At 38.3% G+C, this 18446-nt stretch overlaps 1 protein-coding gene across 4 annotated transcripts in view; it reads left to right on the forward strand.

The window, feature by feature from the left end:
• The window catches only part of Usp32 (ubiquitin specific peptidase 32), a 135203-nt gene that overhangs the window by 91326 nt on the left and 25431 nt on the right, over positions 1 to 18446 (forward strand). For all 4 annotated transcript variants that reach the window (XM_029483333.2, XM_029483332.2, XM_021175608.3 and 1 more), the window contains 9 exons: positions 301 to 375; positions 2176 to 2314; positions 2518 to 2623; positions 3712 to 3885; positions 5907 to 6081; positions 6517 to 6668; positions 8882 to 8993; positions 10923 to 11134; positions 17815 to 17999. In XM_029483333.2, the coding sequence (XP_029339193.1) occupies positions 301 to 375; positions 2176 to 2314; positions 2518 to 2623; positions 3712 to 3885; positions 5907 to 6081; positions 6517 to 6668; positions 8882 to 8993; positions 10923 to 11134; positions 17815 to 17999 (1330 nt within the window). The remainder of the gene's footprint in view (positions 1 to 300; positions 376 to 2175; positions 2315 to 2517; positions 2624 to 3711; positions 3886 to 5906; positions 6082 to 6516; positions 6669 to 8881; positions 8994 to 10922; positions 11135 to 17814; positions 18000 to 18446) is intronic.

Below are 18446 nucleotides of genomic sequence, written 5' to 3' on the forward strand. Positions count from 1 at the left end.
CAGGCATGGATTTTATTACTCCACCACATAAAGCCAGCCATAGTGGTGTGTACCTGTAATCCCAGCACTCAGGAAGTGGAGCCTGGTTAATTTTGACTACATATAACAAGTTTGGGACCAGCCTGGGCTACATGAAATACTCAGAATATAAAAAGACTTGCAGTTGTTTCAGAGCTAGTTACTAAAATATACTTGATTGTTTTTAAAGTTCTGATTTAGCAGTAACTTTTGTAACATAGAACTTGAATGAATATGAATTGTTTGAATAATAAGTTAATACATTTCAATCTGTCTTTCCAGTTCGCAACAAAGATATGAGTTGGCCTGAAGAAATGTCTTTTATAGCAAACAGTAGCAAAATAGATAGACATAAAGGTAAGTCAGCATATTATTTTCACAGTCTTATTTGTTGTAGTTGGAGATACTCTCACTATGTCAACTAGGCTATGCTTGAACACTTGATCCTCCCCCTGCCTCTAAAAAGCTAAGATTACAGGTGTTTGCCACCAGCCCTGGCTTAGAGACAGTCCGAAACTTACTCTTTCTTGTTCTTGTTGAGTAAACTCTGTCAAGTTGTTTTTCTGATTTCTTTCTAACTCTGCAAATAAATAGTTTATATACTAGATGATAAACTTTTGGTGGTGATATACTTTGTAACTCCATCTTTTGAGATGAAGCAGCATTCTAGACCAGCCTGGGCTCAAAGTAAAACCCTGTCTCAAAACAAAATTAGTAAGAGCCAGGAAAGTATCTCAGATGATAAAGTACTTAACATACAAGTGTGAGGATCCAAATTCAGATCACTAGCACCCATGTAAAAACTCAGGCACAGTAGTATACACTTAAAATCTCAGCAGTGGGTCAACAAAAATAGGATTCCTGGCCAGGCAACCCAGCCAACTGATGAGCATAATTTCTATGATCCTGTCATAAAAGTAAAATGGAGATGCTATTGAGGAAGAAACCCACATCAACCACCGATCTTCAAATACCACATATGTATACATACAAATAATTATTCACATACATATTTTTTGTTGTTTTGTTTGAAAACAGTGTCTGGTAAGAAATGTTAAGGTAGATATGACCAAATTATATTGTATTACATATATGAAATTCTCAAAAGAATAATCTTTTTAATTTTTAAATTTTATTTTTTACTTTATGTGTATGGGTGTTTTGAATGCAAGTATGTCTGTGTACCACAGGTGTGCCTGATACCCTCAGGGTTCAACATTAGTAGATTCTTGGGTCTGGAGTTATAAATAGTTTTGAACCTCTACATGGGTGCTAAGAATCAAAACCAGGTCCTCTGGAAGAGCAGCAAGTGCTCTTAACTACTGGACCACCCCTCAAAGAATAAGTTAGTTAGATCACCCCTCAAAGTTAGGTTGGTTTGGTTTTTTGAGACAGGGTTTCTCTGTGTATCCCTTGCTGTCCTGAAACTCACTCTGAAGGTCAGACTGGCCTTGAACTCAGAGATTTAGCCTGGCTCTAGTGCTGGGATTAAGGCATGCACAATCACTGGCTTTTTTTTTTTTTTAAAATAAATTGTTTTAAATTTCTTTTTCTTTTTGAAATCTTAAGATTTTACTATATGGCCCAGAGTACATGATTTTTCCAGTCCAACCTTCCTAGTACTAAAATCACAGGTGTACACAATCCTTACTTAACTCTAGGATGCTTTTCTCGTTGTCTTAAACAGGATCTCAATTGAACTCTTAATCCTCTTGCTTCCACCTCCCAAGTATTTCGATTATGTATGTGTGCTACCATGACTAGCATGAGATACCAACAGCCACACAATAGAAAGCATTTCTAGGTCACAGATGAACAAGGATCATCATGCTTGGCAAAGACACTCCATGGAAAATGTACATAAAAGACCCTGATGCAATTTTTTTTTTTTAAGATTAGCACCATTTATCTGACTAAAAGAATTTTTTTAAATCACCATGTTGAAAAGTGTGGTAACACATATGGTAACACATGCCTATAATGCCTGTACATGGAAGGGTAATGCAGGAGGATTCCAGCATTACCCTCTGAGGGCCAGCTTCTGCTATTCAGTAAGTCTGTCAAAAAAAGAAAGGGAAACCAGAATAACTAAATTAAATACAAATAACGATTCCACAGCATATTACTATTGCTAGTCTTTTGTGTTATTTGTTGCAGTTCCCACAGAAAAGGGCGCCACAGGTCTGAGTAACCTGGGAAACACGTGCTTCATGAACTCAAGCATCCAGTGTGTTAGTAATACACAGCCACTGACACAGTACTTTATCTCAGGGAGACATCTTTATGAACTCAACAGGTATCTGACCCACCAGCAGTTTTCCTTCTGTAGCTTTGATCTGAAATCTAGTACTGCTTAAATCTCCTTTTCCTTTAACTTTAAAGAGGAAATGTTATGCCATTGCCTTATCAAATATGGAATAAGGGCCTATCTCTTGATGCCCACATGATTGTGAATTATGGAGAAATCTTTGGCGACAAATTTTTCTCTCAAACTTCTAGGACAAATCCCATTGGTATGAAAGGCCATATGGCTAAATGTTATGGCGATTTGGTGCAAGAACTTTGGAGTGGAACTCAGAAGAATGTTGCCCCCTTAAAGCTCCGGGTAAGCAGACTAAAATACTATGAAATGTGTAATTCCTTAATAGTTCTTAATAGTTCTTTTATTACTTTCATTACATTTTCTCTATTTAACTTTTTCAATAATTTTTTAAATCTTTCACTAAATGTAGCCTAAATACCCAATGTTTGTATGTGTTCAGGTAAATGAAAAATACTGTTGTATATGTAGATAACAGGAAGAAAAGACTAAAGAAATAATCCTTCTTTGAGGTATTGTTCATTTTACAAACTTATCAACTGCTTTTCTTGTAAGAAGAGTAAACCCTTTTGATACTCTTTGAGTACTAGCATTGCTAAGTTGTTTGTAAATCTTGAAAGTTAAACACTATGCTCTTAGGCCTCTAACAGTAAAAACTAAGATAAAACAAGACAAGAGTAGGTAGAAGAAAACATTTATATAGACTAAGATATCTTTCTATGTGAAGAATTGCCATTTTACTATTTATATAAATACAAATTTATAAATATAAATTAAATATCTGTGTGAATGAATAGATATTTGCTTCAGTAGTGTTTTAGGGTTTTATTGCTGTGTTGAGACATCATGACCACAGTAACTCTTATGAAGGAAAACTTTAATTGGGACTGGTTTATAGTTTAGATGTTTAGTCCATTATCACCGTGGTGGGAAACATGGCAGCATGCAGACAGAGATGGTGCTGGAGAAGGATCTGAGAGTTCTACATCTGTATCCATAGGCAGCAGGAAGAGAGAGCAACACTGGACCTGGTTTGAGATTCTGAAACCTCAGAGCCCACCCCCAGTGACACATTTTCTCCAACAAGACCACACCCCCCAAATAGTGCCGTTCCCTATGGGTTTATAGGGACCATTTTCATTCAAACCACCACAGATGGTATCAATGGCCAAAATGCCTCTTATTTTTCTGATCACTTGAGATTAAAGTTAGAATAACTCTTAACTAGAACTTGTTTGCTGAAATAGAGGAAGACTAAATATTGTGCCATTTATTTATTTTTTCTGATGCTTATCTGTGATTGAATTGTGGAACATGCTCATTCCAAATTTTATAGGATAGTAAATAGTGACAATTACTTCTCATTTTTATAGTGGACCATAGCAAAATATGCTCCCAGGTTTAATGGATTCCAGCAACAAGACTCCCAAGAACTTCTGGCTTTCCTCTTGGATGGTCTTCACGAAGATCTCAACCGAGTCCACGAGAAACCATATGTAGAACTAAAAGACAGTGACGGCCGACCCGACTGGGAAGTAGCTGCAGAGGTTTGTTAGTTTTGAGTGTCCTTTGTTGTTTTTAAAAAGTCTTGTGTTCTACCTACTTAGCTGGGCAACTCCTTTTCTTTTTCCTTTTCGTTTTTCCTTTCCTTTCCTTTTCTTTTCTTTTCTTTTCTTTTCTTTTCTTTTCTTTTCTTCTTTTATGCCTTTTGGTGGGTAAGCTGGGCAGTGTATATGTACACAGGCAATGTATAGGCTAGAGGTTCATGTTGGATGTCTTACCTATGTCCCACCTTATTTTGGAGATAGTGTCTTTCACTGAACTTCGCTGCTTTAGCAGACTAGCTAACCATCAGGCTCCAGGGAGCTTCCTGTCTGTACTTCCTAGCACTGATATTATAGACATGCACCAAGACCCTAGGTTAATACGGAGTGGTTTTTGTTGGCCAACTATTGCTGAGTGTGTGCCTGCCCTGGGGTATGGTTAACATACCCAGTGTCAATCCATTCAAGAAAACTAATTTTGACACTTCTAGTAGCTATCAACCACAAATAGCTTCTTGATTGGGGCTTAGATTTTATGCCCTCTTCTCTTTCTCTGTGCTAGGATGTTACCTGGTTTGTACTGGGGCAGGTCTTATATGTACAGTCAAAATTTCTGTGACTTTGAATGTGCATCTAGCCCTGGTGTTTACAAAACACTGTGGGGAGGGGGGGGCGGTTATCTCATCTTTCACCTCTTGGATCTTGTAATCTTCCTCATAGATCTCTGAGGCTTGAGGAGAAGGATGAGATAAAGACATACTATTTAGTAATGAGCTCTCCAGAGTCTCTTATTCTATGCATGTTGTCTAATTATGAATCTCTGTCTTAATTCTCATCTGCAAGAAGAGGCTTCTCTGATGACAGCTCAGTAAGACACTGACCCATAGGGGTATAACAGTATGTTGGCAGGAATCATTTTGCTATGCTCACTTAATAGAAAATTATAGGTTTTCCTGTAGGGCCTATGACTTATCTAGTCTCTGATTCTTAGCCCCATTAACAGTGTCAAGTACGGGTTCCATCTTATGGAGCAGGCCTTCTATCCAATCAAAAGGTAGTTGTTTGCACCCAATATGTTTGTGCCACTATTGCATAAGTAGGTATATCTTGCAGGTGGGTCACTATTACAGCTCACAAAGTTCATAGCTGAGTAAGATAATTGTTTACTTTTCCTGTAGCTTTTATAATGCCTTCCAACACTGTAAACATAAGTCAATAAAGGTGAAGCTTGTAATTAAGAACCAGCTCAATTTCTCTATGTTCAATGACATAAGCATGTGTTATCTTGCCAGGCAGTGGTGGTGCACGCCTTTAATCCCAGCACTTGGGAGGCAGAGACAGGCAGAGTTCGAGGCTAGACTGATCTACAGAATGAGTTCCAGGACAGCCAGGGCTACACAGAGAAACCCTGTCTCAAAAAACCAAAAGAATGTGGTATCGTCAGCATCTTCAGCAATAGGGTCTTACATCAGATTGTCGAGGGTGTAATGTTTTGGGGAATCTATGAGATAACCTTTGGCCAACAATTCAAAAAGATACAAGAAATTTGTGGAATTTATTTGGTTTTGTTTGGTAATATATGATGTGTAATTGGAGCTCTCTATGAAGCCCTGGCTGTCCTGGGATTTGCCGTGTAGACCAGGCTAGCCTCGAACTCACAGAGATCTGCTTATTCTGCCTTAAGAGTGCTTAGATTAGGGGGGAGGGTTTGGGGGAGCATTGGAAATGTAAATGAAGAAAATACCTAATTTAAAAAAAAAACAAAAAAGAAAGAAAGAAAAGAGAAAAAAAAAGAGTGCTAAGATTAAAAATGTATACATGCTCTGCTTGGTTTTGAGTCTCTTATAAAAGCAATAAACGCAATGTTTTGACCACAAATATATGTGGCACAATTTAAATTTGAACAAGAGTGTTCTGTGGTTAGAGTTTAAATCCAATATACTCAACCAGTATTTTTAGATTGTATTGAAAGGCTTATCTTTTGAATTTTGAAAATAAAATTTTATAATTCTTTTCCTTGATAGGCCTGGGACAATCATCTAAGGAGAAATAGATCAATTGTTGTGGACTTGTTCCATGGTCAGCTAAGATCCCAAGTCAAATGCAAGACATGTGGGCATATAAGTGTCCGATTCGACCCTTTTAATTTTTTGTCTTTACCACTACCAATGGACAGTTATATGCATTTAGAAATAACAGGTAGGTCACAGAATTCTGAAAAACTGATTCATTTTTTTTCTTTATTTGGTAGCCTGAATTCATAGTTATGAGTTCATATGCAATGAGTTTTCATCAATATGAGAAGTCAGCATGTTAATAATCCACATTAAGGCACTATTTCAGGTTTCAAAGGTTTGGAGGCTGTTGCTGTGATCATTAATGTGTTTCTTAAATTCCAGACGTGGAAGAAACTTCACAAAGCTTGTAAAGCCAATCAGACATCTTTATCAGATAGACATTAAAAAAAAAAATCTTGTGTTATTCAGTATTATTCCTAAGTTTTATTTTAGTATTTACATTTTAAAAAAATTGTAAACTTAAATGTTTGCTATTTGCAAGTCAGGTATATATCCATTATGTAAGACTTTTATTGTAACCTGCATTTTACTAATAAAAGGTCTTTTTCTTTACTAGTAATTAAATTAGATGGTACTACCCCCATACGATATGGACTAAGACTGAATATGGATGAAAAGTATACAGGTTTGAAAAAGCAGCTGAGTGATCTCTGTGGACTTAAATCAGAACAAATCCTTTTTGCAGAAGTGCATAGTTCAAACATAAAGGTAATATCAATTGCTTTTTCTAGAAAATCTGATTTTATTCTTCAAAGATAGGTTTCTTAATGATTTTAGTTATTATGTTAATATCTTAGTCAGTACTCTGTTGATAGACTCCCATAGTCCACATTAACCTCAGCACCACTGTCTTCCATGTCCCTAGTGGAATGTTCATTCTCTAGGGCCCATATGGTAGACAGAGAGAACTGACTCCTGAAAGTTATCCTCTGACATACATGAGCTCACACACACCTAAACCAGAACAAAAAAATGTTTCCCCTTTCTCCTTTTCCCTTCTCCCTTTCCTCTTTTCCCTTTCCCTTTTTATCTTGAGTCAGAGGCTCACTATGTACCTCTGGCTGTCCTGGAGCTCGCTATATAAAACAGGCTGGCACTTAACTCTTAAGAGGTCCACTTGCTTCTGCTGAGATAAAGGCATTTAGCATCACACCCAGATTGTATACAATTTTCTAATCAAGAAATTTTAAAATGTTGTTTACCAGAAAAGGCAAATAATAAATGATGGTAGCATTTTGAGAGAAGGGAATTATCTAAGACTGCGTATATGAAGGGTAGCCATTACAGTCTAGTGTTAAGATTCCCCCATCAACTGTCACTAAAATTTTTCTTTGGTTATTTTCTATATTTTAAAATTTTTTATTTCATTTTAGTTTTATTTTAAATGTATATGTATGTGTGTCTCTATGTGGGTATATGCATTTAAGTGGAGATGCCTTCAGAGGTACCCCAGGAATTAGGGTTATCTGATACGGTTTCTGGGAGTTAGACCCAGATCCTTTGGAAAAATAAGTGCTCTTAACCACAGAGCAATCTCTCTGGCCCTTTTTCTTTTTGATGTATGGGTGTTTTGCCTATGTGTATATCTTTGTATCGGCGACATACATGTCTGGTGCCTGCAGAGGCCAGAAGATACCCCTGGAATTGGAACTTCAAACATTTGTGAGCTGCCATGTAAGTGCTGAGAATCATCATTCTTGGGTCCTCTGGAGGAGCAGCCAGTATTCTGAGCCATCTCTCTAGCTCCTTCTATATTTAGGAATATGTATTTATAAACATAAATCAGCCCTTTACACTAGAAGCCTTTGTTTTAGCCTCTTACCCAGTCACAGATCAAAGATAACTCAGAAAGTAAAATAGTGCATCGAAACATGTTTAGATTTTTTTTTCCTTGTCATTATTCCTTAAACAATAGTCTTTACAACTATTTACATCACATTTTTTTTTCTGTTAAGTATTAGGTAATGGTGATTTAGATGAAGTGTATAAACTATATGCAATACTATTCCATTGCATCTACAGGCAGTGGGAAGTCAGCAGAGGGCATTGAATCTCCTAGAACTGCAGTTCTGGTAATTGTGGACTGCCTTGTGAGTGCTGAGGGCCCATTCTGGGTCGTCCATAAGAACAACCGTTTCTCTTAACTGATGAGCTAGCTAGCTCTCCAGTTTCCATTGACTATGTTTTACTTTTCAAAATGCAAATAAATTGGAAAATAAGTAAATTCACCTTCCTCCTACCTCAAACTTCCAAGGAGCTGTGATTACAGATGCCTGTCCTCTGAACAGAACCTCGCCAGGTTGACATTTTTTGTTATTGTTGGATTTTTTTGAGACAGAGTTTCACTCTATGTAGCCTACCTAGCTTGTGTCTCACTGTGTAGACCAGCCTGGCCTTGAACTCAAAGAGATCCCCCTTCTCTGTTGGAATTAAAGGTGTGTGCCATCACACCCAGGCTGAGTTGACTTTAAAAAAAAAAAAAAAAAAAAAAAGTAAAGAGATCTGCCAGGGGCCAGGGTTTCCAGTTTAGATAGTTGAGACAAAAGGTAAAACTTCCAGGCACCCACAGCATACTTCCTTCCTGTGGACAGGGACAAGTGTTTTCTTTGGCTGGGAGGTGAATTGTAAGTTATTTTATCCACCATTCACTTTCAGTTAGCCAAAGAAGATTGTTTTTACTAACCTGGTGGTTCACACCTTTAATCCCAGCAGAAGTAGGCAGATCTCTGTGAGCTGGAGATGATCTTTATCTACAAAGTGAGTTCCAGAACTATATAATGAGAACTTGTCTTTAAAAGAAAAAATGCTGTACATCACAGAGATAATTTTTCTATCTTATCTAAAACCTTTTCTTTCTTATTTGCTTATTTTTGTTTTGTTTTGGTGTTTTGTTTTTTGTTTGTTTTTCTTTCTTTCTGTAGAACTTCCCTCAGGACAACCAAAAAGTTCGACTCTCAGTGAGTGGATTTTTGTGTGCGTTTGAAATTCCTATTCCTGCATCTCCAGTTTCAGCTTGCAGTCCAATTCAAACAGGTAAGATAGAACTTGAGTTCCTTCTTATGAGTGCAGTGTTGAACAGTGAGTGGTCTAGGGTTCAGCTGATAGAGAGGTTTGCAGCCAAGTCTAATGACCTGAGTTCAGCCTCAGTACTCCTAAAGGAGAAAACTGAGTCCTGCAGATTGTTCTCTGACTTCCACATGCATACTGTGGTATGTGCTTATATACAGATATGTGCATATATACATAAATATAGTCAACATTGATCTAAGAGTTAAAATCTTTTTTATATATGTTATGCTCAAAAAAATTTTTGAGCCCAGAAGAAACCTTTAACTGGAGATTTTTCTAAGAACTCTAATAACCATTTGACTCATACTTTTCTTTTGATTAATAGAAAATCTAAAATTCAGAAACAGTAAACAAACCAAGTAGGTAGCTCTTAGCTCATATATACAACATTAATATTCATATCTAATAGTAAAATGGCACAGATGGTCTGAAAGGAACCTACTACCAGAAAATATAAACAACAAACTTAGCTAAATAGGAATTTGTCATCTAGTTATTACACATGCTTTAATATGATTGGTCAATCAGTCCTTTTGGCTTCATATACTTTGTTCTTTTATTGTGGTACTAAGTGTCTAACCTAAGGTTTTAGACATGCTAGGCCAATGCTGTGCCTCTTAGCAGCCTGTTGTGTAAGAGTATTTTGCCATGAAGATGCAAGCAACCATGTACATGTCTACTTACCCCAGAAAGTAAGCCATGGCAGATCAAAAGTATCGACAGTACCAAAGTCCAGTTAGGTGAACCAATAAGCTTTTACTTTTTTACTTTTTGTTACTATAGGACTATTGGTGAGGGGTTACTTACAGGACAGGGATGACTCAAAAAAGCAGTTGCATCACCAAGAAGCCCATCATAGCCCTAGTGAAGACTCAAGAAATCTATATCTCAAAGCTCTCTGCATAGCTTGAGGCTGCTCCCATAGTCTGAGGAATCTCTACACTCAGCAGATTTGCTGTAAAGTCTCCTTCCCCAAACTTACTGCTTCTCTAAGGCTGCAAGTTTCCACTTTGTCACACATGTGACATTTTGTTTGTTGCCTGATCTTCTGGGCCTCCCCTTTCTTCTTGGAAGAATGTTTCAACTAGGAGGAAAAATGCTATTTGAGACAGTGTTACACTGTGTGTCTCAGATTTGCCATGGTCCTACTGTTTAGTCTAAGATATCTTCAAATTTATGATCCTCCTCCCTCTGTCTTCTTAAGTGCTGAGATTATATGTATAAACCTGTTAGGCCCAGGGATTCTTCCTTGATTGCTTATCATTAGGTTGATTCTCCTACTATAAAGTACTTCATAGAAAGTGAAGCTCTTCTCATTGTAACAATGATGGTGAAGGTGAGTCAGTAGATGATTTCATGTCTTCTGTTTAGCACATCACTGTTAAGTGATGGAAACTATCATCTCTGTCCTCCAATATGGTATCCATCAGTTACATAGGCTATCGAGCATTTGAAATGTAGGTAGCTATCTAGACTCAACCCTATTCACTAAGGGAATACATTTTTATCTGAATTTTCATTTAAAAATTAACAACTGGCTTAACAGCCAAATTGGATAGAATATTTTGAGAGAAATGGAGAGTTTTAAAAAGGAGGAAAGAGCAGATGAATGATAGAGACATTTGTGCACCACATACTCATGGGATTGTTGCAGAAGCTCTACTGAACAGATACCACAGTTGTTTCTTTGCCCTTTAGTCATAAGCATGAGTTATAAAAATAAATTCTAAACTTTAAAATTGCCAATAAATTTAGAATTACTTGGTCTGTGCCTTCTCTCTGTCCTGAATTAAGAAAGTCAACACTATCAATGTTCAAGACTCACAATACTTGAGAAAAGAGCAAACGTAATGATACAAGGTTATGATATTGTGCACATCTCTGCATTTATAGATTGTTCTTCTTCTCCATCTACAAATGGACTGTTTACCTTGACTACCAATGGGGATCTGCCTCGACCTATATTCATCCCCAATGGGATGCCAAATACAGTTGTACCATGTGGAACTGAGAAGAATGTCACAAATGGAATAGTGAATGGTCATATGCCACCTCTTCCTGATGACCCCTTTACAGGCTACATCATTGCAGTCCACCGAAAAATGGTTAGTTAAATATAATGCAACTTAGTGTTGGTCATGTCAGCTATCATTGGTGAAATGCAGTTATTTTGTCGCTTTCAAGTGTTTCTTTCTTTTTTTTTTTTTTAAGATTTATTTATTTATTATATGTAAATACACTGTAGCTGTCTTCAGACACTCCAGAAGAGGGCACCGCCAGATCTCATTACGAATGGTTGTGAGCCACCATGTGGTTGCTGGGATTTGAACTCTGGACCTTTGGAAGAGCAGTTGGGTGCTCTTACCCACTGAGCCATCTCACCAGCCCTCAAGTGTTTCTTGAACATACTCTCATTATATCATATATGCTTATCCATGTCATATGCAATTGCTGTTATAGGAAATAACATTCCTTACTATATATATATATTTTTTTTTTTTTGAGACAAGGTTTCTCTGTGTAGCCCTGGCTGTCCTAGAACTCACTCTGTAGACCAGGCTGGCCTCTGAACTCAGAAATCTGCCTGCCTCTGCCTCCCAAGTGCTGGGATTAAAGGCGTGCGCCACCACGCCCAGCTCCTTACTATATTTTAAGAGGCAGCAGAATGCTGGGTGAGAGGTGATGCCCACCTCCAATCCGAACACTGGAAAGACTGAGATGAGAGAATCATGAGTTGGAGGCCATAGATTAACCTAAGCTAAATATTAAGACTATGCTTCAAACATACCAAAACTAAGAGTGCAGGGTAGCCAGTACACACAAGTAATGCTTTTCTTTTGGGTTGATGAGATGGCTCAGTGGTTAAGAGCACTGACTGCTCTTCTGGAGGTCATAAGTTCAAATCCCAGCAACCACATGGTGGCTCACAACCATCTGTAATGAGAAACAAATAAAACATCTATGGGCGGGAGCAAGCAAGAGGGAGAAGGGAAAGGAGGAGTAATGCTTTTCCTAAAATGTGTGTTGCACATGTATAGGTTATACATCTCTGTCATGTAAATGTGGGTTTCTTTGGAAAATATTTTATTATTACCATTGTGTGGTTTTTGGAGGACATAAGAATCTTTTTTTAAAAAAAAAATATTGACCGAGCCGGGCGTGGTGGCGCACGCCTTTAATCCCAGCACTCGGGAGGCAGAGGCAGGCGGATTTCTGAGTTCGAGGCCAGCCTGGTCTACAAAGTGAGTTCCAGGACAGCCAGAGCTATACAGAGAAACCCTGTCTCGAGAAAAAAAAAAAAAAAATATTTATTTTATTTATATGAATACACTGTAGCTGTCTTCAGACGCATCAGAAGAGGGCTTTAGATCCCATTTTAGATGGTTGTGAGCCACCATGTGGTTGCTGGGATTTGAACTCAGGACCTTCAGAAGAGCAGTCAGTGCTCCGCAGTCAGTGCTCTTTTGTTTGTTTGTTTGTTTGTTTTTGTTTTGTTTTAATTTTTAATATTTTTTATTACATATTTTCCTCAATTACATTTCCAATGCTATCCCAAAAGTCCCCCATAGCGCCCCCCACTTCCCTACCCACCCATTCCCATTCTTTTGGTCCTGGCATTCCCCTATATTGGGGCATATAAAGTTTGCAAGTCCAGTGGGCCTCTCTTTCCAGTGATGGCCGACTAGGCCATATTTCGATACATATGCAGCTAGAGACAAGAGCTCCGGGGTACTGGTTAGTTCATCATGTTGTTCCACCTATAGGGTTGCAGTTCCCTTTAGCTCCTTGGGTACTTTCTCTAGCTTCTCCATTGGGAGCCCTGTGATACATCCAATAGCTGACTGTGAGCATCCACTTCTGTGTTTGCTAGGCCCCTGCATAGTCTCACAAGAGACAGCTATATTTGGGTCCTTTCAGCAAAATCTTGCTAGTGTATGCAATGGTGTCCGCGTTTAGAAGCTGATTAGGGGATGGATCCCTGGATACGGCAGTCTCTAGATGGTCCATCCTTTCATCACAGCTCCAAACTTTGTCTCTGTAACTCCTTCCCAGTCAGTGCTCTTAATTACCAGCATCTACATAGCAGCTCACACCTGCCTGTAACAGCAGTGGGCTTCTGGCAGACACCCTCGCACAGACATACATGCAGGCAGAAAACCAATGAACATAAAATAAAAATAAATTATATATATTTTAAATGTTTAAAAGGAAATTAGGAAGGAAGAGAAAAGAAAAGGAAATGAGCTTTGTGGAGAGACAATATTAGTGTGTTTTAAAAAAACAAGCACATTAATTCTTCAATTACGCAAATGACAATAAATGAGTTAATGTTTTATTTTTCAAGGACTTTGATAACAACTAAAAACAAGGTATGATTTTACAAAAATTCCTTTACAGTCTAGAAACTAGAAGTCTGAAATCAAGGTGCCAAGAGATGACTCCCTCCAAAAGACTCTAGCAGACTTTTCCTTGGCTCCTCTACCTTCTGTTTCTGAGCATCCCTTAGCTTGTGGCTATGTAACTGCACATTTCCTACCTGTTCATCTGAACTTTCCCTTCTGCCTCTGCCTTTCTCTTACAAAGATACTTGCCACTTGATTTTCTTATATTATTTGATCTTATTTTAAGACTGTCAACTTGGGGCTGGAGAGATGGCTCAGCAGTCAAAGTGTTTGGTACCTGACACTCAGGTCAGTGGCACCTCCTGTAAATCCAGCTGCAGGGTATCTAGTGTCCTCTTCTGTCCTCTGCTGGTACCTGAACATATGTGGCATATTCATAGATACACACACAGATATACATAAATAAAAGTAATATAAACTGACTCTCTTTTTCAAAAATTAAATGAGGTAGGCAGTGGTGGCTCATGCCTTTAATCCCAGCACTTGGGAGGCAAAGGCAGGCAGATCTCTAAGAGTTTGAAGCTAGCCTGGTCTACAGAGTGAGTTCTAGGACAGCCAAGGATACACAGAGAAACCCTGTTGAGAGGGGGTTAGGGGGGGAGAGGTGAAAAAATTTGGCAGGGTGTGTGTGAAGGACTCATAATTACATATGTTAAAAACTCTTTGCCAAGTAAGATTGAATTTACCAATTACAGAATTTAGACAAATATGCACCATTTATCTCTATAAATACTTTAACCATATTTTTTAAATTTTGTATCTAAAACCCCATTTCAGTACAAATAAACTTCACAAATCACACAGGAAGCATCTATATAGAAAACAATAGTGGAAATAGAATAATAGGGGCTGGAGAAATGGCTCAGCAGTTAAAAGCAATGACCACTCTTCCAGAGGTCCTGAGTTCAGTTCCCAGCAACCACATGGTGGCTCACAATCATCTGAAATGGGATCCAGTGAACTCTTCTGGAGTATGCCTGAAGACAGCTATAGTGTACGCATATAAATAAAAATAAATAAATCTTTAATAACAACAGTAGTTTAAAAAAAGCGTTTTTATAAAAAAGAAAAGAGAAATAGAATAATAGAAATCTAAAATATTGGTGCTGGAGAAATTGCTCATTAGTTAAAATCCACTTGCTATTCTTCAGGAAGACTCAGGTTTAATTCGAAGCACCATGTCACTATTCACAACCTTCTGGATCTCTAGGATCTTTGGCCCCATCTTCCGGCCTCTTTGGGTACCAGCCACAAACATGCACAGACATACATGTGGGCAAAACATCCATAACACAGTATTTTTAAATTTTTAAAAACAAAGGGGCTGGAGGACTAGCTCAGCAGTCAGGAGTGGTTGTCTACTCTTACAGAAGGCCTGAGTTTGACTCATGTCATACACATAGTGGTCCACAACTGTCTGCAACTACAATCCCAAGAGATCTGATGCCCTTGTCTGGCCTCCACAAGCACTAGGCCTAGGCCTTCTTGTGGTCCACATACATATATGCAGAAAAAATGCACATGTAAATAGATAGATAGATAAGTGAATGTTAAGCAACTTAAAGTGATAATGTCAGAGAAATGGTTCATTTCAAAAAGGTGTTTGCCAGGTGACCTAAGTTCCACCTCAAGATCACATAAAAGTGAAAAGAGAGGGGCTGGAGAGATGGCTCAGCAGTTAAGAGCACTGGCTATTCTTCCGAAGGTTCTGAGTTCAACTCCCAGCAACCACATTGTAGGTCACAGCGATTTGTAGTGGGATCTGACTTCTTCTGGTGTGTCGGAGACAGCTACAGTGTACTCATATACATAAATGAAGCTTTTTTTTAAAGAGGTGAAAAGAGAGGACTGGAGAAGTGGCATGGCTATTAAGAGTATATATTGCTCCTGCAAAATGACCTGAGTTAATTTCCCAGCACCCATGTCAGGTGGCTCACAAGTTCGTAACTTCAACACCAAGGTATCCTATGACCTCTTCTGAACTTCCAAGGACACATAATATCATATGTGCACAAACTTACATAGATACATATACATTTAAAAAGTGGGGAACTAGAGAGATGGCTTACTGATTAAGAGTGTATATTGCTTTTCTGGAGGATTTGAATTCAGTTCCCAGTACCCATGCCAGACAGTGCACAACTTCCTGTATGTAGGTCCAACTCCAGGGATCCGACACCCCTGGCTTCTGTGGGCATCTGCATGTGTGTGTGTGTGCACACACACACACTTCAAAATAAATCAAATAATAAAGTAGGAGGAGTGATTCAACTCTATAGAGTTGTTCTTTAGCCTCTGTGTACATACCATGGCACGCACATACACACAAACACACACACACTCATGCACACATACAATACTAATTAAATTTAAAATGATAAATCAGGTTCTTGCACAAAATGTAAATATTTGAAGATGTTAATTCTCTGCAAACTTACCCAGAAACTTGATGAACAATTCTAGTAAAAATGTTAAATGTGTGTATGCATTCTTCTTATACTTTTTTTTTTCATTTTGGTTTATGAGTATGGGTGTCTTGCCTATATGTATATCTTCACTCCATGTGGATGTGGTGCCCAAAGAGGGTGTTGGCTCCCTCATTTGTGTGCATTCTTGTGTATGTATGAGTTCATAAACCAAGCACCAAGAGGAGTTAGAGGGATGACTCAGCAGTGAAGAACACTTCCTGCTCTTGCAAAGGCCTTAGGTTCAGTTCCTAGCTTCTAGGCTACTCACAACTAGCTGTAACTCTATCTCCCTGGGATCCACTGTTCTTTTTGGCCTTCTTGGGGACCAGGCATACAAGTGGTCCACATATATACAGACACTCAAATACATAAAATAAATTTTTAAACAATAAACAAGATATTCTTAAAGGGTAAAACGTAAGAAGTGAGGCTACCAAATTGCAATTTATTTTATAAGCTGACATGTAAGACAGTGATATTAGTGAAATGGGACAGATAATTCAGTGCAATAGAATGTAAAAATCAAAAAGAATCAGTTTTCATACCCATGGAACTCTTCTAAGCCTCAGTCTCCTTAGGTAGTTATGAACTACTACCATGCCCAGCTTGAAATAAAATAAAATCTTAATTAAAATTAAATACTGTTACTAAGTTTAAGTTAATAGTGGCAAAATAAAATACTTGAGAATTAACACACCTATAATCCCTTCATTTAAGAGGTGGAGACAGAAGGACTGGAATTCAAGGCTATCTTTGACTACATATTAAGTAGAAGCCAACCTGACTTACATGAGACCCTGTGTCAACAAGAAATATATAGGGCTGGCAAGATGGGTTAGCAGTTGGGAGTGCTTGTTGCACAATCATAGGACCAGAATTTGGATCGCATCTCACACATGACAGCAAGGTGTCCTACATACAGCTGTGACCCCAACTCTGGGGACAGAGGAGAGTAGGGGCAGAAGGAGGAGATCTGGGATTTGCTGGCTTCCAGCTATACAGCAAAGCACAGGTTCAAGAGAGAACACCTGATGCCTCCACCTGTGTGTACCCACACACAAATGTGCACAGACTCACACATATATTCATACGTAAAATAAATAAGTAGTATAACAGATCGATAAATCAACAGAAATATAATAGCAAAGGACAAATTAGAAACAAGATTGATTGACAGCTATTGGGTGTGCACTAGGAAGTCTTTTACAAGATACTCTAGATCAATGGAAGACTAGCCTTGAGAGTTCAGGATGGTTTTGGGGTTCTGGGGGGTTGTTTGTTTGGTTGGTTGGTTTGGTTTGTTTCAAGACAGGGTTTCTCTGTGTAGTCCTGGCTGTCCTGGAACTCACTCTGTAGACCAGGCTGGCCTTGAACTCAGAAATCCACCTGCCTCTGCCTCCCGAGTGCTCGGATTGAAGGCGTGCACAGGCCCCGAGGTTTGGGGGGGGGGGGTGTTTGTTTTTTTCACAGCTGCTTTCTCCAATATCCTCCTTTCCTATGATTAGTGACTATTTTCGTCATTGCCACCCTGGCATTCTTTCCAGAGAAAGACTAAGTATTAACTATTTTAAAAGAATGAGCTATGCAACTGTGTATAGTCTTTACATATGCTTCATTGTTAATGAGATTTATCTGAAATCCTAGTTTAACTCTGAAATGAGAAGTACCTAAATCTTTCAATGGGTCTCTACTTTAAATGGTAGTGGTGTTATACCTTTAATCTTGGTACTTGGGAGGCAGAGGCAAATGGATTTCAGTGAGTTTCAGGCCAGCCTGGTTTACAGAATTAGTTCCAGGACAGCCAGGTCTACACAGAGAGAAACCCTAACTTGGGGGTAGAAGGGGAAGAAAATGGGTATTAATGTTAACTGGAAGCCTGTCTTGTCATCTCGCTTCTCTTGTTTGTACATATAGATGAGGACAGAACTGTATTTCCTGTCATCTCAGAAGAATCGCCCCAGTCTCTTTGGGATGCCACTAATTGTTCCATGTACTGTACACACCCGGAAAAAAGATCTCTATGATGCAGTTTGGATTCAAGTATCTCGATTAGCCAGTCCACTCCCACCTCAAGAAGCTAGCAACCATGCACAGGATTGGTAGGTTCTGGGGATAAACTAAGTCCTGTGATTTCTAAATACTAAGAATAACTTTTATGAATATGTGGTGATTTAAAAAAAAAAAAAGACCTGTTTTATATATCAACTAACCATCCTAGTATCTAATGATTTTTTTTTCGTTCTTTACTCTCACCTAAATCCCTCCTGTAATGCCTCAAGTAATATCCTTATCTTCTCTTGTAAAAGTCAAAAGTATGAATTTACCGGGAAATTTAAATCATCTCAATTCTCTGAAATTTAGAATGGGAATGATATATCTAGATATGTAATCATTGAGACTTGATGTCATCTATCAAAGTTGAATTGCAGCTCATTATTTTGCTATTGTGGCAATGAAAAATTAATAAAAGAGTTGACAAAAGTTTGTTCCTTATGATAGAGTCTTTTGATATTAGGATACAAGGTTAAGGTGTGTCTTCAACCTGT

Source organism: Mus caroli, unplaced genomic scaffold, assembly GCF_978045245.1.
Source record: "Mus caroli unplaced genomic scaffold, Mus_caroli_1 scaffold_13, whole genome shotgun sequence".
Lineage (NCBI taxonomy): Eukaryota > Metazoa > Chordata > Mammalia > Rodentia > Muridae > Mus > Mus caroli.